Source organism: Gopherus evgoodei, chromosome 4 (genome assembly GCF_007399415.2).
Source record: "Gopherus evgoodei ecotype Sinaloan lineage chromosome 4, rGopEvg1_v1.p, whole genome shotgun sequence".
NCBI classification, from domain to species: domain Eukaryota; kingdom Metazoa; phylum Chordata; order Testudines; family Testudinidae; genus Gopherus; species Gopherus evgoodei.
Window position 1 is genome coordinate 66,939,352 of NC_044325.1, and position 24,877 is coordinate 66,964,228.

The window sequence follows — 24,877 nt, forward strand, 5'->3', positions numbered from 1 at the left end:
CAGGGTTAGTGTGGCAGCAAATCAACGGTATTGGCCTCCAGGCGGTATCCCACAGTGCACCACTGTGGACAGCAATCTCAGCTCGGATGCAGTGGCCAGGTAAACAGGAAAAGCCCCGCGAAATTTTGATTTTCATTTCCTGTTTGCCCAGCGTGGAGCTCTGATCAGCACGGGTGGCAATGCAGTCCCAAATCCAAAAAGAGGTCCAGCATGGACTGTACGGGAGATACTGAATCTGATCGCTGTATGGGGAAACAAATCTGTTCTATCAGAGCTCCATTACAGAAGACGAAATGCCAAAGCGTTTGAAAAAAAAATCTACAGGCTACACAGTGCTGGATGACAAGCGTAACGGGAAGCCAGAGACGCAAACGGACACTCATGGAGGGAGGGGGTACTGAGGACTCCAGCTATCCCACAGTCCACAGCAGTCTCTGAAAAGTATTTGCATTCTTGGCTGAGCTCCCAATGCCTGTAGGGTCAAACACATTGTCCGGCGTGGTTCATGGAATAGCTTGTCAATTTACTCCCTCCCCCACCCACGTGAAAGAAAAGGGAAAGAAATCATTTCTTGACTTTTTTCAGTGTCACCCTATGTCTGCTGAATGCTGCTGGTAGACGCGATGCTGCAGCAGTGAAAAGCAGTATCCGCTCCCCTCCCCTCCCCTCCCCAGTGGCAGACGTTACAATATGACTGATATCCGTCATCACCATCAGCCCATGAGTGCTCCTGGCTTGCCTCAGGTGAGGTCAGCTGGGGGCGTCTGGGTAAAAATAGGAATGATTCCTGGTCATTCCCAGTAGATGGGCCAGAATGGCTGGTAACCATCCTCATCATAGCAACTGGGGGCTGAGCTCCCTCAGCCCCCTCCCTTTCCTGTGTAAAGAAAAGACTCTGTACTGCCTGGACTATCATAGCAGCGGGATGCTGGGCTCCTCTCCTCCGCACTGCTTAATGTCCTGCCTGGACTGTCATAGCACTGGGAGGCTGCCTCCCCCTCATTTTATCTCACTAACAAGTCACTGTTTCTTATTCCTGCATTCTTTATAACTTCATGACATAAATGGGGGGGGGGAGGGACACTGCCACGGTAGCCCAGGAAGGTTGGGGGAGGAGGGAAGCAACGGGTGGGGTTGTGGTAAGGGCACCCCCCATGAATGGCATGTAGCTCATCATTTCTGCGGGATCTGACACGGAGCAGCTGTACTCTCTGATACACTGCTTCTCTAGTACACTTGCCCCAAATTCTAGGCAGGACTGACTCTTTTTAGAAACCATAAAAGAGGAATTGACTCAGAGAGTCATTCCCAGTTTTGCTTTTGCGCCCCTGGCCGACCTCAGCCAGGGGCACCCATGATAGCAGCAGACAGCACAAAAGGACAGATAACCGTCATCTCATTGCCAAATTACCCTGGCAGCAGACGGTACAGAACAACTGGTAAGCATCTCTGCTATCATGCAAAAGCAAATAAATGCTGCTGTGTAGCGCTGGAGTATCACCTCTGTCCGAGGCATCCAGTACACATACGGTGACTGTAAAAAAAAAAAAAAAAAAAAATGCTGAACTGGCTCCATGGTTGCCATGCTATGGCGTTTGCCAGGACAATCCAGGGAATAAGGGCACGAAATGATTGTCTGCTGTTGCTTTCCCGGAGGAAGGAATGACCGACGACATTTACCCAGAACCACCCGCGACAATGATTTTTGCCCCATCAGCCACTGGGCTCTCAACCCAGAATTCTAAGGGGTGGGGGAGACTACAGGAACTATGGGATAGCTACAGAATAGCTACCCACAGTGCAACGCTCTGGAAATCGACGCTAGCCTCGGACCATGGACGCACACCGCCGAATTAATGTGCTTAGTGTGGCCGTGTGCACTCGACTTTATACAATCTGTTTTATAAAACCGGTTTATGTAAAATCGGAATTATCCCGTAGTGTAGACGTACCCAGAGAGAGAGTTAGGCTGTGCCTATCTTCCTGCAAATACTGGATGCACTTCAACTTCTTCACAGGGCTTGGCCCTCCTAATAAGAGCTTCTAAAACTGTATAGGAACACAGTCGTTACTACATACATTCCTGAAAAATATAAAGTATGATAGTGATGGACTACATGGACTCTCGGGAAGCCATGGAACAGATACCCAAAGAATGTACTTTGGGCAGGGAGGGTGAAATCAGTCCCAGAAAAGAAATAAGGACATTTTGCAGAGGCCATTGGAACATGAACAATGATGGTGGGGAGGGGAAGATGCAGGGCAGGACAGGAGAGAAAATCTGCCCCATCCCTAAAGTAAATAGTAGTCACTGATGGTGGCAGTGGTGGTCGTTGGGATTCAAGGAGACCCTCACATAGAGGAGGGGGTAATTGGCACACAAAAGCCGTGAGAGTGGGGGAGTTGCAGTAAGTTCCTAAAATAGAAGGGGATAAGGTGGTGGAACCCAGGGTACTTGTAGGGATGCAAAGAGTTCCTGGTATCTGGAATAAATTATCTACACAAGCTACAAGCGTAGTCTCTCTCTGTTTGCCAGAAGCTGAGAATGGGCAACACGGATGGACTGCTGGATGATTACCTGTTCTGTTCATTCCCTCTAGGGCACCTGGCACTAGCCACTGTCAGAAAGGATACTGGGCTAGATGGACCCTTGGTCTGACTAGTAGGGCCATTCTTATGAGGTATCCGAAGATCATGTCCTGATTAGCATGGAGTCTAAGAACAGGTATAATTAAATTCCTAGACTCCTCACCCAGGCCGGTAGCATTGTCACTGCCCTGTGGATTAACAGATAAAAGAATAGCATTTTGTACTGACAGGAGCAATTGCTGTAGGCAAACCAGAGAAACTGCCAATGACAGCCTCTGATGGGATTATGCAGATAAACCTCTTCCTGGTCCAACAGTAGAAAAGGTCTCCTGGAGAGATTACGGGGAGAGAAGCTAGAATGCCTATTGTATGGATCATCCTTGCTGACCACGCTTCTTGAAGTCTAGGATGGCCCAGTCTCCTCCTAACCCTTTTCTCACTAGGAAGAAAGTAGAGCAGTGCCCTGAATCTCTTTCCTGGAACAGGTTTTATTGCCATTAGCTCTAGCAGATGTAAGATTTCCATCAGAATGGCTTAATGTTTTCTTATTCCTGGAGTTTGGAGAAAGGATGAAGGAAGCTGAGGAACCTGGCATTCCAGAGAGCATCCATATTGCAATGACACTCATGTCCACCTGTCTAAAGTTGACTGGAACCATCTGCCTGGGAAATGAACCAAGCAGCTCCTGAAGTTTATCGCCATATGAATGCAGGCTCTGTTCAGTTATACTGACTATAAGATGTCTTGTGGACTTACCCAGGAGGAGCCTAGAGAAAACAGATGAGAGGTGGAAAAGATGATGTTGCTTGTTATTGCCCCAGAAGAAACTTTAAAAAAATCAAGAGGCTAAAGGGCAAGGAAGAAGGCCTGAACTACCACTCTGTTTCCACCATCAGCGGCAGATAATCTGATGCCATGGCACAGACAAACCCTGGAGGCGAGGCCTCCAGCCTTCGCAGGAAGAGAGGTGCAGCCCAACAGTTCTGGGCTGGGGAAAGTTCAGAATAAAGAACTGATTACAAGTAATGTGAACACCACGACACACCAGCCAGCGCAGGGACAACATGTTGGCAAAGTCATTGTTACACCTGAGTTGGCTGAAAGAGACCCAGCAACTTCACTATTGCAAGAAAAGCCTGGCAGAGTGTTTACAGGATGAGTGCAGCTCCCCAGCCATGCTTCTTAGAGAGGGGAATCCTTGAGAGCTTTGCTTTGCATCAGTTTAAAAAAAACCAAAAACGAGTGACTCTGCACTTCTAGCTTTATATACTTACAGTTCAGAAACAAAACAGGGCTGCATTTAGGTAATCTGTTTATTATAGCAAATCTGGCAGCTTCACTGAGATATCAACAGTGAAATGGTCCTGTTATACTGAGCCCTGAAGAGCGAGTGTGCTGTAGCATGAAGCACACCTGTTCTTTCAGTTCATACTGCAGCAGCTGTTCCTGTCCACACACTTTGTTCACATGATAATGTTATTACTGAACATCAGCCTGAGCATGATGACAGCAAACAAAAAACACTGAAAAGGCAGATACCTCGTATCTGCAGTCTCCTTCAATCCAGCATCCAACGGTCTGAGTAGGTGACAAAACTACCCAAAAAAGTTGCAACATGCACATTGTCCTCTTTGGTTTCCCTCATTTTCTCTGTGTCCAGTAGGCTTTAGTAGTAGCCAGATTTATGTAGTTAGTCTGATTTTTAAAAACAATTTAACTGCTTGACATTTCATTTCCTACCCCAGGAATTCCTACCCATACCAGCGAGAGATAGGCTAATTAGCAATAGAAATGGCCTTGCAAACAGCCTAGGATTTACCTTGTCTAGCTGTTTGTTTTTGAATAACCTGTATTTAGTGAGGAAAAGACACTCCATCAACCTGTTAGGCAAAAGAAAAAAAATCCTTCCTTATACAGGGAGGCAAATCCTATGCAAAACTCTCTGATGGGGACTGGATTTTAGCAACATATTAGTCACTCAACACTTGGAACATTGTATTTAAGATACTGGCAGTTCCCCTTTTAAGGTGAATCCATGAGGATAGACATGCCATGAATAGGACTGCTTCCTTCCAACATCCTAGTGATGCTACTTCATGGGAGTTCAGTTACATTTTTCAATCTAACTACTCTAGTCTGAGCTTATGAGACACAAATATTTCTATGGAAGAACCCCAAACTCAAGGCAATACGGATTTTAAAGACAGAAACAGATACATGGCATTTATGCTCACACTACAAAAACAATGCCTCTTAAAATACTGTCAGCTCTCTCCAGTAAAAAAGATAATCAGATAATCTCCCCCTCAATTCTATAAAAAACATGAAATACAAGTGCTGCTTTTGTTAAGTGAGACACAAACATAAGCATGAATGTTCTTTAAAATAATATCTGATCCAATGCTCCAAAATATTGTTTTTGTGATTTTACTTTTAAAATGAGTCTTAAAAACTTTAAAAAACAAACCTTCAAGCTTGAGCTCATGGTGAAAAATAAATATCCGTTCATCAACTTGGGCTATAGTTTGACCTCTTCCCTCTCCTGGTAGCACAGTGTATTTCCTAAAAGACACTATAAAAACCACACTAAGTTAAGATAAAAGATAGCACCTTGGGAAACCACCAGAAATCTCGCCAGCAATGTAGCAGGTTTTGTGCACGAGAACGGATTCCAAATGCTGTTCAGAGCCTCTTGCTGCAGGAGTACATGATGTGTTTCCACTACAAGTGTAGAGCATCAGCTGTGAACCACAGTCAGGTTAAGAGTTCCAAACTTAGAGAGCAACTTTTAGAAGCATTTCCATTTGCAGATGTAGGGATGTGTGTTCCTGTCACACCTAGTGACCCTCCTTCGAGGAAAAGTTTGATGCAGTTTTTACACAAGTGACCTTTCAATGCATTGCAATCCAAGCAAGGGGCTTACTGCATGGACTCAGCAGCATTATCAAATTTCACATGTCGAGTTCTCCTCAGTTTCTTAATCCATACAGAGATTGTCTGCACTAGCTTTGTGCTGCCACAGTACCTCTTGGTTGTCTCACCAATTCACAAGGCCTAGTCCTGGGTTCTGCAACATGATACTCGGATATAAATATTCTAGAAATAGTTTCCAATTCTTCCAAGAAATCCTGCAACAAACAATGCAAATCAGAGACCATCTTTTAAAAGTGTGAACCAAGGGATACAAAATTCTTTTGAATAATACAAAGTTGAGATTTCACAGGCAAAAATGGGGTCAAAGTTTTGTGTTGTGATGTTAATACGATACAGGCTAGCGACCGCAGCTGCCGAAGTGATAAGATACACAGATTTGCACGCCAAGCCTTCCCTTTGATCCCTGTGCCCATCTTAGTTTATATACGAACCTATCAGCAGCTAAAAATCATTGCCTGATTCTTAAAGGTGCTGAGCATCTGCAGTTTCCATTAACTGCAGTAAAATTTATGGGTGCTGAGCACATCAAAAATCAGACCACATTTGTCAGAAGACTAACTTGAGACACCCACATTTGACACATCTGGCCAGCAGGCTAGATTCTCTGATGCATTCTGGTGATGGCAAACAGGCTGAAAAGCAGCTAGATCTTGCCAGCTGAGAATTTCCCCTGGCATAGAGAAGTTCTGAGCTGGAGCAGAGCCAACATACCCAGCCCCGTTAGCCTGGCCAGGTCAGGGGATGGCCAGAGTGTGCTGCACTTCAGCTGTCCCCAGCTAGTTTATGGTTTCTTGGGGACCACTGTCAGCTGATACAGTGGCAGGTTTTCTAATCTATGCTGGAGCAGGGCAGGCACAGATCCAGCCTAAGACAACCCTACACACATTATATTGCACCAAGCCGAAACTCTGCGTAGACAAGAATCTGGGCCTAGGTCTTTCAGAGAGTAGTACAAAAAACTAAAGCAAAAATGCCAAACTGACACAGCATCCTCATAGTCATGCCTGAATATTAAATGAAACATAAATAAATACTTACTGAGGACCAGAGAAGTTCCTGGAGGCTATGCAAGCAGCTCTCTATCTCTGCATTTCCCATCAGACCATGGTCAACAAGACCATGAAGCATAAAAAGGAACAAATCCCACTGCAAAAGGAACAAGGAGTGTCAAGTTCCTCAAGATGGGCTATGGCCTGCTTCTATTTACTGCTTTGTAAGAACTCTGTACAAGTTATGTTTTGAATATACTCAAATCTGTATTATGGAGAAAAAACAAAGGTGAAAGGAGGAAGTAAACACTGTCCCTGGGTTCTGGGGACAAGCTGCACCTGGTAGATATTGTCTACCATTCTGAATGATGTAAATGTCCCTTGCAGCTCATGTAGTCTATTCTACAATAAAACAATCACACGATGTCAATATTGATAAATGCAAAGTAATGCATACTGGAAAATATAATCCAAATTATACATACAAAATGATGAGGTCTAAATTAGCTACTACCTACCACTCAAGATCTTGGAGTCATTGTGAAGCATTTTATTAAAACATCTGCTCAATGTGCAAAAACACTGACAGAATGTTAGGAACCATAAGTAAAGGGATAAAAAGAAAATATAATAATGCCGCTATATAAATCCGTGGTATGCCCACATCTCAAATACCGAGTGCAGTTCTGGTTGCCCCGTCTCAAAAAAGATATAGTAGAACTGGAAAAAATACAGAGATTTGGAATAGCTTCCATATGAGGAGACATTGAAAAGGCTGGGACTCTTCAGCTTGGAAAAGAGACGATTGCGGCAAGATATGATAGAGATTTATAAAATAATGAATGGTTGGGAGAAAGTGAATAAGGAAATATTATTTATCCCTTCACAACAAGGAAAGAATCCTGTGGCACCTTATAGACTAACAGACGTTTTGGAGCATGAGCTTTTGTGGGTGAATACCCACTTCGTCAGATGCATGTACTGGAAATTTCCAGGGGCAGGTATATATATGCAAGCAAGCTAGATATAATGAGGTTAGTTCAATCAGGGAGGATGAGGCCCTGTTCTAGCAGTTGAGGTGTGAAAACCAAGGGAGGAGAAACTGGTTCTGTAGTTGGCAAGCCATTCACAGTCTTTGTTTAATCCTGAGCTGATGGTGTCAAATTTGCAGACGAACTGAAGCTCAGCAGTTTCTCTTTGAAGTCTGGTCCTGAAGTTTTTTTGCTGCAGGATGGCCACCTTAAGGTCTGCTATAGTGTGGCCAGGGAGGTTGAAGTGTTCTCCTACAGGTATTTGTATATTGCCATTCCTAATATCTGATTTATGTCCATTTATCCTTTTCCGTAGAGACCGTCCAGTTTGGCTGATGTACATAGCAAAGGGGCATTGCTGGCATATGATGGCGTACATTACATTGGTGGACGTGCAGGTGAATGAACCGGTGATAGTGTGGCTGGTCTGTTTAGGTCCTGTGATGCTATCGCTGGTGTAGATGTGGGCAGAGTTGGCATCGAGGTTTGTTGCATGGATTGGTTCCTGAGCTACAGTTACTATGGTGCGGTGTGCAGTGACTGGTTAGAATATGTTTCAGTTTGGCAGGTTGTCTGTGGGCGAGGACTGGCCTGCCACCCAAGGCCTGTGAAAGTGTGGGGTCACCAACAGGACTCCATTGGCCATCACATACAGTCCCCAGCTAAAATCCCTCCAACGCATCATCAGGGATCTACAACCCATCCTGGACAATGACCCCACACTTTCACAGGCCTTGGGTGGCAGGCCAAATCCTCCCTGATTGAACTAACCTCATTATCTCTAGCTTGCTTGCATATATATACCTGCTCCTGGAAATTTCCAGTACATGCATCTGACAAAGTGGGTATTCACCGACAAAAGCTCATGCTCCAAAACGTCTGTTAGTCTATAAGGTGCCACAGGATTCTTTGCTGCTTTTACAGATCCACACTAACACGGCTACCCCTCAGATACTTCACAACAAGGGTTATCCAAAGAAATTAACCGGGAGAAAGTTTAAAACAAATCTGAGGAAGTACTTCTCTTCACACAATGCACAGTCAACCAGTGAAACTCCTACTTCTCGCCTTCGCAACATCCCCAGGCAATAACTGAGTTAAATAAAGATTCCTTAAGTTCATGGATGATAGGTCCACCTATGGCTATTAGAAAAAATGACAGGGATGCAACCCCATGCTCCCAGTATCCCTAAACCTCTGACTGCCAGAAGCTGGGACTGGATGACAGAGGATGGATCCCTTGATCATAGAATCATAGATTATTAGGGTTGGAAGGGACCTCAGGAGATCATCCAGTCCAACCCCCTCTGCTCAAAGGGGGACCAATCCCCAAATCTGTAAATGGCCCCCTCAAGGACTGAACTCACAACCCTGGGTTTAGCAGGCCAATGCTCAAACCACTGAGCTATCCCTCCCCCCAATTGATAAATTGCCCTGTTCAGTTCACTCCCTCTGAAGCACCTGGCTCCGGCCACTGTCTGAAGACAGGATACAGGGCTAGATGGACCATTGGTCTGACCCAGTATGGCTGTTCTTACATTCATTTTCAGTTCTGGATTCCCAGTTGGAAGTAGAATAAGTGTTTCCTGCCCAGCTCAAGAAGAGGTTGGGAATGCCTGTCTAATTTTCGACAAAAGCGGATATCCTGGTCTGGACCTAGACAGGAAAATTCTTCAGACCCAAAGTTAACCATGGGGCGATTTACGTTTACAGTCCTATAATCTCTCAGGTTGATCAGCGATTTTATCATTTGTTCTGGCATTAAACTGAACAAATTCTAGTGTCACTTGCATCTCCCCAAACATAAGTATTACAGTCTGCCTTCTTGACAACATTATACACTGCTCTTACTTTTCCGCTGTCCCTAAAGAAACTCATTGGCAGCTGAACAGAGAGAGCCAAATCCTGCTGGCCTTACTCACATGACAGTCTCAGAACTCCACTGTGAGTATGGCGAGCAGGATTGGGCAGCTGGTTCTGGAGAGCTAAAGAAGTCCCACCTCACGCTGCTCAACTTCTGCGATGTAGCCGACATTCTTCCTGCTGAACATCAGCTGAACAGGAACAGGTGTCCAAAAATCTTCCTTCCAAACCAACAGCAGCGATTTCAGAAGGCCATAGACAGCATTCTTCTTCCCTCGCTGTGTTTCAGGTTTCTTCTGGGTCTGAGGCTTAAGGCCCTGGATAGGAACACGATCTGAAACTATGGGACGGAGGGGATGGACCAATACAGTTTATTACTATTACATTTACAGTCATCTTGGTACATGCAGCACATTATTAGTGACTGACAGGCTTGGATAGCACCAGTACAAACACCAAGGTGAAAACACTCATGAAGAGGCAATGCAGAGCAGCAGTTTCAACTGAGGAGGTTTGGGGATAGCTCAGTGGTTTGAGCATTGGCCTACCAAACCCAGGGTTGTGAGTTCATACCTTGAGGGGGCCATTTAGGGAACTGGGGTAAAAATCTGTCTGGGGATTGGTCCTGCTTTGGGCAGGGAGTTGGACTAGATGACCTCCTGAGGTCCCTTCCAACCCTAATATTTTATAAATCTTGGAACATGCAAAATTCTGGGTTCTGCACCCAAGAAGAAGACAACACCACAGACAAAAAATAGAAGTCTGTTCTGAAGTTGATTAATGCTTCTCTACTGGCCTATTGCCCACAAAATTTGGGAGAAGACAGACTAGTAGCTAGTTTTATTGCTAACAGAATGGGATGTAGTTGTCACTCCTACAAAAGGCAGTGGTTACTTTAGCTGAATAGAACATTTAAATAAAAAAAATTGTACACTTTACATTAATTATTTTACTGGTAGATTAGTAGATCCCAGATTTATGTGGGGCTGCTGTACTCTCACTTTATAGTGGATGAACTGTTTTCTCTAAGGACAACATATTCATTTTTAATTATTCTTATTACAGTACTTCTAAATACAGCTAAACAATGAATCCTAGAAAACTCTCAGACCTTCCTTGGAGTCTCTTGTCATCTCATGGAAAGACAGAACTGCATTTCCAGCCCCAGAAAAGAGTTCAGTGTAAGCGTTTCATCCTCTAAGGTACAGCAGACTGCTCTCTGAAAGGGGAATATTTCAAGGGGAGCCCTACTCCCTCTGAAGTCTCTAGATAGCGGAGATTAGGAGACTGGCCAGGGGGAAAGCTCTGCACCCACATCATTAGCTAGAAGTGTGTGAGGTGTAGATGCACATCAGGTATCAGAAACCATAATGACACATTTAGCAAGAGGGGAAATCACACACTGTAGATGGCTGCTGCCAAGAGATCGAGTGTATTGCACTGGCTGAACCGGCACAGAGGAGTCACTGATCCACATGAAATGAGCTACTGACTTTCTCTCTCACAAATGAGGCATGAAAACTGGAATCAAACATTACATTTAGGAAAATGTTCAATTCCAAAAATCCAGAGACAGGGATCTCAGAGCTGGCTGACTGTCTGAATGAGGGGGCCAAGAACTGGGAGGGGAAGAAAGGGTGAATGAGGTAAATATGTAGTTGAAGGAGGGTCAGCTCAAAACACTGATGTTTGTGAGGGATTTTAAGAACACTATCTCCCAGTAGTCACCCTCTGGGTTTTGCAATGAAACGTCTTTGCAGATTCAGTGACACCTTTGTTACAAGAGATACAACAAAACTCTGAATGAAAAGCAGGGAGACCTAAGGGGCACTCAGAGGTGAGGGGAAAGCAGTCAGCATTAACAATGCACAGGCATCAGAACTGGCTTACCGAGGAGAGAGGCCAACTCTACAGTGCACCTAGCCAGCTGCTGCTCCGATGTGGGACACATGAACTGAAAACATAAAATTGGCATGTCACAATCAGGGAATCATCCCAGAACCTGCAGCCTCTAGTTCAGACTGATCAGACAGGAGCTTTGCATTAAAAATAATTAGGAAAGACACAAGCAGCAACAGCAGGAACCACAGAGCTGCTGATTCAGGGTCATTAAAGGCGGCATTGTTGGAAAGTTCCAAGAAATTCTCCACGAAAATAATCAATCTTCACATACCCCGCATATCACATGCAGATATCTAGGGTCAGAGAATGAAACTTATCTTTGCCACGTCTGAGCTCAGATGAAAGGTATCCCCCTAACACAAGCTGAGACAGGTTCATTATACTAGCAGGTATACAGATGGCTCAGAAAGCACTGCGTACTTTTTTATTTCTACCTTTCTGCACTGAAGCGTTTGGCTCAGTCTTTTCAGCAAGCACTCCAGCTGGACATAGAGAATTCCTTCATCTTCATCCCTGGGTCCCACAGCAATACAGAGCACATCCTAGACGAAAAGGCAACAGCTCATCTAACAACTCATACTTTGCATTTCTGGAGAGACCACTGGACTGAAGATTAAGTGATTTACAACCATTCCTTAATTTTCACACACACACACCCACACGCCCCCCATGAAGGAGGTTAGTATTATCCCCATTTTACAGACTAGGAAAGGGAAATAGAAATATTGCCACCATTTTTTTCAAACTTGGGTGCCTAAAGCTAGGCACCTAAATCTATAGGCATATAAGTGGCCTGACTTTTGCCAGTAGCTCTCACTGATGTCAATAAGGGCAACAACTTCTCACCACCCTTGCAAATTACATCACTTATTTAGCCACCCAAATTTCAAAGTTTTGGTCTAAATGATTTGCCAGAAGTCACAGAGAGTCAATGGCACAGCTGGTAACAGAACTCAGGTCTTCTGACCCCTGCCTCCATCCACCATCTTGTGTCTCAGCCACGACATCATCTTCTGCCTCATTATGAGACAACGCCATTATTACATGGAGCGCTATATCACACTCAAAACAAATGTATAGCATTAACTGTCTGGTTCCTTGGATCATATTTTTCCTGATGCTGTGTGTGGTTAACACCTAGCATCATTAGTGACTTACCAACCGGTACTAGTATCCTTGAATGACAACTAAAGGGCCAAACTTCAATTAGAAGACATGGAAACAACTGTGTTTTAGAATTTCAAAAGGACTATGTCAAATCTAGTCACTCCAAATTTAAGCTGTGTAAAAAGCAAAATTAAAAAAAAAAGATCTTCATATAACTTTCCATGATTTTTTTTTTGTAATTCCAGTGGAAATGCTTGTTTTTTTTGTTTTTTAAAACAAAAACAAATTCTGTTGCAGTTTTTGCAACCAAAACATTGGAGGCAGTGGCCTAGTACATATAAAACTGATAGGAATCTGACTACAGCTACTCTACTTTCAGTACCCAGGTAAACAAATTAACTCGGAAAAAACAAGCAGAACAAATAGTGAAAAGCAGATGAGATTATTAATATTCTTTCACTTAATAATTTCACGTGATGGTGAGAGAACTGTTTGGGGGTTTTTAATTATATAATTTCTAGGAGAACAGCATCCATTTAACCCTGGGACAAGAGAGGTGGGAAGGCATTTTATATCAGTTCTAACAGGAAGGAAATCTGGAGAAATCAAGCCACCTGACCACTCCCTTCTTTCTCTCTAACCTCAATTCCCCCTAAATCTAGTTAAATGCAGAGGGAAAGCTGGGAGAAGACAGACTAATAACTAGTAGCTAGTTTTATTGCTAATAGAATGGGATGTAGCTGTCACTCCTACAAAAGGCAGTGGTTACTTTAACTAAATAGAACATTTAAATAAAAAAATTGTACACTTTACATTAATCATTTTACTGGTAGATTAGTAGATCCCAGATTTATGTGGGGCAGGCAGGCAAACCCCTTCCCATGGATTTGCATTGATGTAGCTGACTGGAACTCAGCAAACAATTCTGTTGGTGCATAAGAAGAAACAGAATCCAACTAGCTCCGCAGGGCTGATTGGGATAAAGACCAGGAAATACTTATTTTAGTCCCTGAAGTCAGCAGAGCTCACTGGAAAAAAACTCAGGGAGCAGATCTGCAGTGTAAGGAGGAACCCATTTTGACATGGTCACTCTTCATAACAGAGTTGCACAAAACTCTCACTGTGGCAGGATGGCTCTTACATCCCTAAAACAGGGACTGTGGACTTATGCAAGTGGAGTCAGATGGACATCTCCCTCTCACCCCACAGCCATGTCACCACGAAGACTGTATTTGACAGGGCTCCTTGAGACCAGAATGCTGATCTCTAAGCAGCTACTGGAAGGGAATGAGAAGCAACATAGGCACACCCGCCTCCACTCCCACCCCACCCAGGCTCAGAGCTTGTTCCTTGGAACTGTGACAGCTTAACTGTACCCACGAGAGGAAAGTCAAAAAAGTATCAATGTAACCAAGGAGACAGTGGAAGTTCTGTACTTTAATCTCATTGATGATCTGAGAGGGGAACGGAGCATGATGCTGGCAGTTGGGGGGACAACCTTTCCTCTCCCCCTGTGTGTCCTCACTGAACAAGGAAGGACCCTGGACTCTCAACATCCGATTAAAGGTAGTTCTCACTTCTCTTTTGATCAGTGCTGTAAGGAACAAACAACAGGGCTTATTACATTCATATTTTTCACACAAGGGGTATGGAGAAAATGGTTTCCAGAAACCACAATATGGGGTGTTCCCTCAAATCTTTCTCCATTGAGTGGTGTCTTAGGACCAGCATGAGGAATGTGTTAGGTTTCCAACATTCCAGCCCTCTGAGCTCCTATTCCTTCGTGTAATCACAGGTTCCCGAACCCAGGCACAGGCAGAGCCAAAGCTGCACCCACAGCTCTTCTCAGAAGTATAGGTTAGTGGTAATACCTAGCCCATCTCTTGAGCCTTCTATTAGAGGATCTCAGTGTGTCCTATGAACATCAATTAAGCAGGAGATAAACTAGCATCACTCTTAGGTAGTGTTTACACTAGAAAGCTGAACTGGTGCGTTGTGCCAGTTTACACATCAATGCTTTAGCATGGCTGCACTAGCCATCACATCAATACACGTTCTGAGCCCAGCGGCCACGCTAGTGCTGTTCTAAACCATTTTAGCTGCAAGACCTACTGGGTACCTATCCCATAGTTCTTGGCACAACTCCCAGAAGCAATGACTTCTGCGAGATTCTGAAATGCTACCAAGGCACTATGGGACAGTAGCTGGAGAACTCTCTTTGAATCATTTCACTGCCATCAATGCTAGCAGTAAACCAATGCAGTCTGAAATGGTTCTGATTAAACTGGTGTTCTACTGAAAGCAATTCCAATTTGAGTGGTACCTGTTCTGGAGGCAAGCCCTAAGAAGTAGTTGTTGGTGTGGACACAAGGTATTTTAGAAGCACGCTGAAGGGACCAAGCAGATCTTAGCGCTGTAAATGTCTAGTGCAGACAAGACTTTAGCCCAAGCGACAGATTAGGAGGAAGCCTCCCATACTGTAGAATTCAGCATGCCCCAGACAGACTCCTGACCTCAGATCCTAAAGTGACCTAAATGCCAAAGTCTGAGAACTCAAAACCTTGTAACATGCACTTAAGGTTGGAAACCAGATGGGTGAGGACAGCAACCCCTTCCCCTGCTTCTAAACAGGTATGGATGGGCAGGACAAACCTTTGACAAGAAAAGCAGGGCCAGCATGTACTTCATTACACAGGAAAGACCTCTCTGATCTAACAAAAGTCCCTGCCTTCAAGTCAGGAGCAGCCACAGTGCAGAGAGCTGAGGCCTACCTGTGATGTTGGTTGACAGCCAGGTGCAGGCCTTCTCAGTAGCCAGTCCCACCGCAATGTCTTCTGCACTGTTCAAAACCTTTGGAATGGATAAGCAGCAGCATTACAGTTACTGCCATTCACAGGACAGCCCTGCCCTGGTGGGCAGGGAGAGACAAAGGAACAAACTCTCTAGGGAAGAGTCTTCATTTCAACATACATCGTGTTCAGAGTCAACATGTACATCTCTTGATAAACTCAAATGGGACGAGGCTGCTGTCATGGAAACTAGGTTCTCAAATGACCAAAAGGGCCCCTTTACACACATTCTCTGTGTGAAGCCCATTGACTCAGGCAGTATTTTGGGCCAAGAAAGATGTATTACATTAATGATTAACAAATCACATTAATTGTAACAGGAGTTAACTATGAAGTCAAATGATAATGATGTAAACAACAGTTAACTATTTTGCTTCTGGATCATTTTGACAGAAATGCCCAGTTAACCTGGGCAGGCATGAGGCTCAGAGTGATTTTACATCCATGTGTCAGTAAATTCGACCGTCCTATCACGGAAGGGTTTAAAAGTGGCAGCAATGGCGATACAGGGATACCGATCAGGACTGAAAGGCAAGGCCTGTAATAGACACGGTACATACTGCTGCTGATGTCTCCTCTGGCAGCAGCACTCTCACAGCCTCAGGCCCTTTCAACCTGCAAAATCTGCAAAGAAAAAATGGCAAAGAAAATATACTGTTGTGTCAGCCAATGCTCTAGGCCCGGGTTCTCAAACTTGATTACACTGAGACCTCCACCCTTCTGACAACAAAAATTACTACACGACCCCTGGAGGAGGGATCGAAGCCTGAGCCTGCATGAGTCCTGTTGTCCTGGGTTCAATGGCCAAAGCCTAAGCCCAAGGGCATCAGTCTCAGGCAAGGGGGCTGTATCCTGAGTTTCGCCACCCAAGGCCAAAGCCCTCTGACTTCAGCCCTAGGCCCCAGCAAGTCTTAAGCCAGCTCTGAGGTCCTGACCCACAGTTTGGGAGCCACTGCTCTAGGGTGACAGTCAGAAATGTCCCTGCAGAGACTTCCGCCTGCTTTGTTACATTTCACCACTTGAACATCATAGTGGGACCACAACCAGACAGAACCAGATAAGCAAAGTTTTAATTACAGGCTCCTGCTATAGGCAGTTGAGCTGTAACATCCAGGATTCCTTCCTTCCTCTCCCAAAAGAGGGGAAAATACAATGACTGGAGCTTAAGTCAGTTTGGAGCTGAAGGCAGCTAGGGTACACAGGACTATATCCTCCTCAATTTCTTTCCAGGAACAGGAAGCATCCAAAGGGAAACTGAGCTCAGGTTACAGGGATCCAGCTAAACACACCAGCGTGTCTGAAGCAGATGTTGGGAGTTTTAAAAATACCAGTGTAATCTCAAAGCCTGCACATCATTAAGGATTCTACAATGAAAAGGAAGAGAAATGACTCATTTAAGTAGCTTCTCCTGCTTACTCTCTGCCTTTGTGGAGAGCCTGCGCCCCTTCTTCATACAGCTGAGCGCACACCTCGTCCAGCAGTTTGCTATGATTAGCATCCTCTTCCTTTACCTTATCCTGCAGCATGACCTCTGCCCTTTTGACCAGCTCTGCTACCAGTGTTGCCCTGTTACAAGCCAATGAGACAACAGAGAGAACAAGCCAGGAAATCAGTATATAGTCCTTATATCCTGCTTCCAGAGGCACCATTTTCCTTTAGATCACAGGTGAAACAAAACACTGAGATTAAAAACGCCATCACATTATTTTATTAATCTAACCCACCCCACACCATGAGAGAGTCTTATCATCTCAAGCTCATTGGAACTCATTGCCACAGGATGTTGTTGAGGCCAAGAACAGTGAGATTCAAAAAGGGAGTGTAGGTTTCTATGGCTAACAGGAATATCCAGAGTTATCAGTTATAGCTAACACATTTTGGAAGGGCCTAAACCAATCTCTTAACTATTAGGGTTTACAATGATACCCAACATGAGGGGTAGATTATTCCACATCTGCCTATGGTGACGTGTCTTGAATATTCCTCTGAAGCATCTGGGTGCTAGCCACTATCAGAGATACGACACTAGGCTAGAAGGACTACAGGCTTGATCCAACATGGCAATCTCTATGTTCACTCCAAGCAAATATAATCCAAAGTGACAAGGGATACACACCTCTCCCCTGAAGATGCTCACAGAAACACCCTAGGACACTAAGCTCTTTTGAGAGTGCTAGAGCAGACAGGACTTCAGGCAGCCAGTCACCAGCACCCTGCCTAGACTAGCAGTCAAATTAGTTTCCACCAGGAACTTGCAGTATGGAACTCAACAGGCAACTGAAAACCCAAATACTTGGCCTCAGAGATTAAAACTCAACAGGCAAGCAGGGATTTTCAGAGATGCCCAACCCAGCACTTACTTGATATGCTTAACACAGTTGGATCCCACCCTCTCTGCCACAAATTCCACTGTTCTCCGCAGGGATGGAGGCTGGTTGTGGAAGAAGGCCTGCTCCAGCTCCACCTGCTCAAGAGGAAGAACAAGCGCTACAAACAGACCAGGGCACTCCACACCAATCCTCCCCTCTGCACTACAGGAATAAACAGGCCCAGGGCACATTGGTTTTGTTGTGCACCATACACAGTAAAGGCACAAAACTTGTTTATACTAGAGCATTTTATGACCACAACCCCGGCACACCCTGTAAAATGCTTATGTCCAATCTTCCTCTCACCTTTTAGCCCAAAGCTTATTCATTTTGACTTGAGAAACTGCAAAACAATTGACTGATAAAGGAGGAAGGAAAAACATGGATAGCTCTGTCCATTCTGAGAGCAGCACCTTTTCACAGCAGGCTGCAGCTGGGAGCACTGTATGACAATGGTGTTGCTTTATCCCCTTTAATTACAGAATGGACAACACTGTACCACACACAGAACCCTCATGTGTCCTACCATGGTTATAGGGGAGTCAGTATAGGGGAGTCAGAGCAGTGTAAAAAGAAAGTCAGGAGGTACACACCAAAAAGAAGAGGCAGGAAGAAAGACTAGGTATATAAGAATCAGCTGAGCGTTTGACAGGAAAGGCTTGTGCATTCAGGTTCTCTAGAATTTAGAGACCACCCAGTGTCAGCGCCAGAAGATTTAACAAGCAGACAGTATATACAACTGTTAAGCAAGAGATTCCCTGCTGCCTATCCTTGTGCTGTCCCCCTCGCTTCCCTCCAAATATAGTTTTAGGCTAACACTGTGCATCCTGCCCTCTTGTGAACACTCCCTCCCTTTGCATATCTGCTGTGAAAAGCCACTTCACCATGCTCAGAGTATTTCATTACATGGAAACAGAGTGGATCCCTAACTTGTGCAAGGAGTCAGTCCACAGCTCATCAGGTACTCTCTACCTGCAATTTCTGCTGTGTGACAGAAGGTTTAGGTGTCAAGGACTCTGCAGCAGTTGGGGTTATTTTCCTTATAAAGCCACCATTCTTTGCTCCACTGCCAGCCACAAAGGAAGCCAGCAGCTTCCGTAGTTCACCTGTAAAGAGAAAAACAGGTGTGAAGAGTAGTCCCCACATATACAGTCCTGACAGTGGGTAATAACGCCAGATGTGCATAGAGAAATTCACTGAACCAGGTTCTTCAATAGCAGAGAAGAGCAAGTTTGGGATCCAAGGAGAGGCCAGCGCAGTCCCAATATCCCACATACCCAGGTGGTGAGGAAAGCAGGCTGCAAGCCTCGACCTTTGCAGGGTGGCAAGGCACCCCCAGAAACTGCACTCTCAGCAAGGAACAGAAGGCAGCACACTGCTTCCCAACATTCAACAGTGATCCTTCAGGAGGATTACAGAGTAGTGACTCGGACAAGGTTTACACGACAATCCCACCCAGTCCTCCTCAGACCGTAGGATGGGAAGTGGCAGCTCTGCAAGGGCAACAGGGTTTTTGGGAGAATCAAGGACCCTCAGCACTCCAGTGTCATTACCAAGAGAATGCCGGAGGTGAGTTCAGTGCGGGGGATTTCAACCCTTCAAATTCTGGTGCACATTTCTCACGTAAGAATCATTGCACTGACTGTACCAGCCTTTCCTGCAGCCACATACACAGCAGTGCAGCCCCAGGAGGTAAAGCCTCCCACTTTCATCTTCAAAGTCAGCACTGGCCCTCCACAATGGGCAGGTGGGCGCCTCCGTTGTATGAGTGCACAGCCACCAGGAGGCAGTCTCTCAAGGAAACAATGCCAGAGGGTCACTAGCAATCCCGACAACACAAGCTTGACAGTATATGATGTCAAGGTACAAAGGGATCCCTCCCCTCTGCCTTCAGTAAGTGTCAGCCGAGAGACCAGGGTACTGTCACAATCCAAACCCTTCCCATTTAAACACAGCATGGGACAGCCTGGCACTCCCCCATTCAAATCTGACTTTACATGGAGAACAAGACTCCCCCTCTCTTGTGAATCACTAACTCTACACAGCCAGATCAGTCAATCTGCAGCCTCCCTGTCCCCGAGAGGTACTTCTATCACTTGTGGTTGGAGTATCCATGACTTGGTCTTTTCATCAAGGTCAGAGTATGATATTCAAGGTTGTGGGAAGGGGTAAGAAAGATGACCTGACTCATGGGACCAAAGAATGCTGGCACTAACATCAATACAATACTCACCAAGGAAGGGACAGCAGGTATAAAGTAACTGCTGATCCACCAAAGGCACAGAATCCTGGTAAAGGAAGAAAAGGAAGCTGAAGGACAGAACAGCTGCAAAAGGGCATCATATTTAGAGGATTAGAAATCCCTTATGTATCACGCAGATGTCTCAGGGCACCTTACCCCCCAAAAATGGAGCTAATCACAATCCAGATCAAGTGCTTCTGAAGGGAGATATAAAATGTGAATACCCACAGAGCTCATTCCTGCCCTCAAATGTGCAGTGAACAGTGACACATTTCAGAAAGACCTGCCATTGCCTGAGCTTTAGTCCTGATCCCTGTCAATACCCCACTGAGAGTGGATGGCTGTAAAAAGGGATTAGGGACCCCAGTGGAGGCCTGCTGCCCTCACTGCCGCTGACTGGGGGAGAAGCCCAAACTAGGAGGAGGGTAAAGAATACACAACTATTAAAAATTAAAGCTCTACCACTGCTTCCATCCAGACACACAGAATCAGTCTACTTGACTTTAGACTCTAACCTATGAAGTTACAGGACCACAGACACACACCCGCCACCATATTATCACCTGGCACAGCCAAGCAGGGTGGGGATCAAGGGAGGGCCTAGCATCCCATCATTGCGGGCAGTGTATATTGTACATATTTAAGAGAGGCTGCAATGGAGTTCTGCATCTCCCTTCTGTCACTGGAGGTGCAAATGGCACATACTACACTGTAACAAGATACTCTCATATAGCGGTGAGACAGACTGGAGGCTCCCACACACAGCAAGGGAGGTGGGATCTGAAAACTGCCTATTTGTTGGCTTCAATTAGTTTTACCCTCTGAAGTGGTTTTGGTTCAGGTGCTAAATACCCTTTGCCAGGCCAGGTGGATTGTAGGGAATCCCAATACAGCAGACTTCTTTAAAAAACAGATCTGAATCACCTATTTCTGGTTTCTGTTCTGTCATCACTCCTAGCACATGGGACAGGCTGTAACTCTCACACAGACACTGCACTGTGGATAGTCTATCAACAGTAGATCAGAGTCTGTAAATAAACATGCTTGTGTGCCCTAGCAAGGCCTCATCTTTTTGGCAAAGCACCCCCAGTTCATACTGTCCACGCTTTCTCCAGTTTAGAGTCATACTGGCAGTTTACCAAAAGCCCTGAGGGGTAATTTGCATAAAACAATCAGACTGCAGCTGCCTGTGTTTCTAATATTGAAGTCCAGCCCATGGAGACTACAAGTCTCGGTATAAAATGCAATCTGACCAGTCAGACAAGTTGAAGCATTGCATGCTGGAGCCTACAGCGTCAACACATTTGCACTGAAGATAAGCCACTAAACACATTGTTGAAATCCAGAGGCTGCACTTGGCCCGCAGGTCACCCATGCCTCAGTCAATCAGCAGCAAATATTAAAGCAGCTACTGTTACACAAACTTACCAAAGCCTGAGCAGATGTCATAGTGTCCGTCATCAACCCCTCCTGTTTGACTTTACTGGTGAAGAACAACTCCTCTGGGACCGAGGGGACCTGGAACACAAACCCTCAATAGTTGCCATGCACCAGCAGTCAGTGAGTGAAATACAGTCTCAGCTATGGGGTGGGACAGTCTTTCAATGTTCTAAAAAAATATATCCTGCCACTCAATCTTCCATACTCCACTAGACCCACCACGACACCAAGAGTTTATTACCCTACATTTCACATATCCCAACCTCCCACCGGGGATCTTTCATATCTCTCACCAAACTTCAGGGGTCTCTCATTCCCATTAAAGCAGTCACCATTCTCCCAACTGAGTACAGAATGGGTCTCCCTTTGGAGTATCATCAATGCCATTTCTTAATCAGCTGGACAAGCTCTCTTTTGATTAATGCAAAGCACTGCCACCTCCCCGCAGCATTCAGCACATTGCCTTTGCAGTGCAAGACAATTTCCAATTTCAGTGGGAACTAATGTGTGCACTTGTAACAGACAAAGCCCTTTGCTTTTGAAGAAAAGTACTATATGGTTTAATGAAGATGAGATCTATAGAAATAAACTAGGGAATTATACAGGAGTGTTCAACTCTCTACAGAAAGGATCTTGTGTTTATTTTATCTCACTTTATTTATCTCATTTTCAATTGTTTTCTATTAACTTCTATCACACTTTTCCTCCAGCCCTTTACACTTCCAGCTTCTGTACCTGAAAAAGCCAGCCCAGCACGGCAAGTATCAGTAGCTTGTTTAGGAAACTCATCTCCTTATCTTCAGAAAGAACCAGGCACCTGCCGCGGAGAAAGGGCAGTAGAAGAGACCATTAAACCTCGGCTGCATTAATAAGAAAAAGATATATATTCTCGCTATACTGTAACTTGTCTCCATGTTCTCCATTTCTTTGACCTGTTCCCTGGCTTGTCTACCCTAAATCTCAGGCTCTTTTGAGCAGGGAAGGTGTCATAGCCTGTGCATGCGTGAGTGAGTATGTGTGGGTGGGTGGTGGTATAAAGTGCATTGTACATTTGGTCTGCAGAAGCCACGGTTTGGTGACCTTAGGACATGCCACAAATCGCATTTCTTTGCACTGTTTTTTATGGAGGGAAGAAGAATTGAGAATATTTGGGCAGTGGGGAACTTTGTGGAGGGACTTAAGTTTATATTTTGCAGCTGCACACTGCTTGCAGACACATGGGAAGTTGTATATATTTGGTCAAACTCTATTTTAATCAAGACTCAAGTTCCCAAAGCTTGGGATGGACTCCTCCTAATACAGTATAACATCAAAAGAAATACAAATGTTTTACAGCTGTAACAGGGATAGAAGAATTAAGTGATTTTTATAATGGTCCCACCTGAGGGCCAGCATGCAGCCTCACAGCCACCATTTTGGAAGAAGAGTGGGATGTGATTATCATTGCAAAGAAATGTTTTCAAGCAAGTGCAGGTATCCTTGCTCAGTCTCTCACCTGTACAGCTGCAGTAGGAGGGAAAACACCCTCCCATAGTAGTCAAGGAATGGAGCAAAATGGTCCACAAGGGAAAGGAACTCCACAATCCAAGGAACGGTAAGGATAGTACGTCGGTTCAAGATAGATCGTCTCAGGAGCTTCAATACATCCAGTACAGGCAGGGTCTTGATGGGCAACACAGAGTAAGTCAACTTAGTAGTTTGAGGCTAACTTTTCACACTTACTTCAAAAAGAAAAATCCACATCTACCTTATGGTTTTTCTTTCCATGATTTAACTCTTTGTACAATTAAAGTGGTAACAAAATGGCAAGTGTTTATATCTGTAACTTCCAGAGACTGGAGATCTATATAAAATTAAATATCCAGCTAGAATTAGCTAACGGAGATCCCACTGTAGCTTTGAGAAGATGGTCTTCTGGCTAGAACCCTGACCCGGTATCAGGAGATCTGGGTTCAATTCTTACAGACAACAAAAGGCAATTTTCATTTGGTTTGACATATTAGTGGAAGTATTTAGCAGAGACCTGAGACACTCCTGAAAGTGTTTCTGGCAGTAGAACCTGACACAATGCAAAGGAAGTCTTTCCAGTGTATTCAGGTCTTCAATACAATGGCCATGCTTCAACAGCATCATCAAGAAGTTCAACGCTGCACCACTTACTAACACTTCCCTCTTCCTATCTCATACGCTCTTCTTCACCCAACAGGACACACACATAGGAGACAGGGCACAGCACAGTTTGGAATGTCATTTTGAAGTCTGTTCCACCTCATAAAATCCTGCTGCCAGAGGCAGCAGAGAAATATCTGCCTCATCTGGGGCAAAGGAAACTTACTTGCCAAGCAAAAGCACAGGCTGGTTCTCTAGCAGGTTACTTACTTGGTTCCTTAATGTCACCGCAGACTCCTGCAAGTCTCTGCTTGGTGGTTCGACTGTTTGGTATGGCAGGAAAACAAGAAATCCTAGAAACTTTGCCAGGAGTCGGAGAGTCATAAGGGCCGCAGTGAAACGCTTTTTTTCATCCTGAAATGAAGAGAAGGATAACTGGTCAGGGACACCACCATACCAAACTGGGAAGCAGTTATCTACCAGAGTTGTCCTCTTCATGCATGGGAAATGCCTCACAGCTTCATCCTCCCCACCACTCTCCAAAATACTCTTTCCCCTAAAACACAGAGAAGGGCACTCTGCAATATTCAAGTCTCCTTCAAAAGAGGAGTTCAGCAATCAAGTGCACTGGTAAGAGTTCTAAGGGGGGAGTTTACAGGACCTGGCTCTTCTCTTCAAAGCCCTGCATGGACAGAGGCTGAGCTATGTGACCTCATGTCTCTCTACTTTTCTTCATGGTAGCTGGGTTCCACAAAAATGCTTCCACTGAGAGTCCAGATTTCAGTTTAAGAGCGTTTTCAGCAGATGACCCTCAATTGTGTAACTCACTGCTACAAGAGATGAACCTGAGCCCACCTCTTCCAGCCTTCAAAGTCTCACCTCTTCCAGCAGGCATTCCCTGAATCACATGGCAATATAGCCCCAGAAACATGCTCCGGGGGCATGCCACTTAGACCTACAAAAGCAGCTTAGAATTGAGTGCAAGTGGAGACCTGGCTCCTCCTCCAGAGAGACCAGTGGAGTACATTTCATCAATATAAATGTAACTAGATATTGTGGTGATGGGCACATTTAAATTACATACATAAATGGCTGTACACAGCTCCTGTCTTCACTGTTGCACCGGCTACTCAAGGGATAGTCCCACTATTGCCATAAGCAACAAATGAATCCAAGATCTTTTTCTTAAAAAAAAGAAAAGAAGCTGCTCAAACGGTCATACTTCCGTATTACTAATCTTAACCTGATATTCCTGCACTCCTCCATCTCTGGCAAAGAAGCAAGAGCAATCAGCACATAGCCAACATCAGCTGAGTAGCAGCTGCAGATCTCTTGGAATTTAGAGAGCAGTTTCATTCTGAAAAGTGACTTGGTGAAGATGGCAGCCTGGGGTCCTACATGTGTTCTGTCTCAGTGACTCCAGACTGTTTGCTCATCTTAGAAGCTGTCGGCA

General features: G+C 44.9%; 1 protein-coding gene across 13 annotated transcripts in view; it reads right to left on the reverse strand.

Annotated features, from left to right (window-relative positions):
• The window catches only part of CDAN1 (codanin 1), a 96,693-nt gene that overhangs the window by 49,384 nt on the left and 22,432 nt on the right, over positions 1 to 24,877 (reverse strand). For 6 of the 13 annotated variants that reach the window (XM_030559600.1, XM_030559599.1, XM_030559605.1 and 3 more), the window contains 16 exons: positions 23,695 to 23,838; positions 22,811 to 22,977; positions 22,051 to 22,132; positions 21,304 to 21,393; positions 19,867 to 19,921; positions 18,606 to 18,739; positions 17,625 to 17,728; positions 16,681 to 16,830; positions 15,825 to 15,888; positions 15,187 to 15,265; positions 13,852 to 14,009; positions 11,743 to 11,850; positions 11,297 to 11,360; positions 9,544 to 9,746; positions 6,562 to 6,669; positions 3,885 to 5,717 (listed from right to left, as the gene is read on the reverse strand). In XM_030559600.1, coding sequence (XP_030415460.1) covers positions 5,592 to 5,717; positions 6,562 to 6,669; positions 9,544 to 9,746; positions 11,297 to 11,360; positions 11,743 to 11,850; positions 13,852 to 14,009; positions 15,187 to 15,265; positions 15,825 to 15,888; positions 16,681 to 16,830; positions 17,625 to 17,728; positions 18,606 to 18,739; positions 19,867 to 19,921; positions 21,304 to 21,393; positions 22,051 to 22,132; positions 22,811 to 22,977; positions 23,695 to 23,838 — 1,836 coding nt within the window. In that variant the 3' untranslated portion in view covers positions 3,885 to 5,591. Of the gene's footprint in view, positions 1 to 3,884; positions 5,718 to 6,561; positions 6,670 to 9,543; positions 9,747 to 11,296; positions 11,361 to 11,742; positions 11,851 to 13,228; positions 13,341 to 13,851; positions 14,010 to 15,186; positions 15,266 to 15,824; positions 15,889 to 16,680; positions 16,831 to 17,624; positions 17,729 to 18,605; positions 18,740 to 19,866; positions 19,922 to 21,303; positions 21,394 to 22,050; positions 22,133 to 22,810; positions 22,978 to 23,694; positions 23,839 to 24,877 lie in introns of those variants that run through there. The other 7 variants (XR_004000014.1, XR_004000013.1, XR_004000017.1 and 4 more) reach the window with 3 other exon arrangements.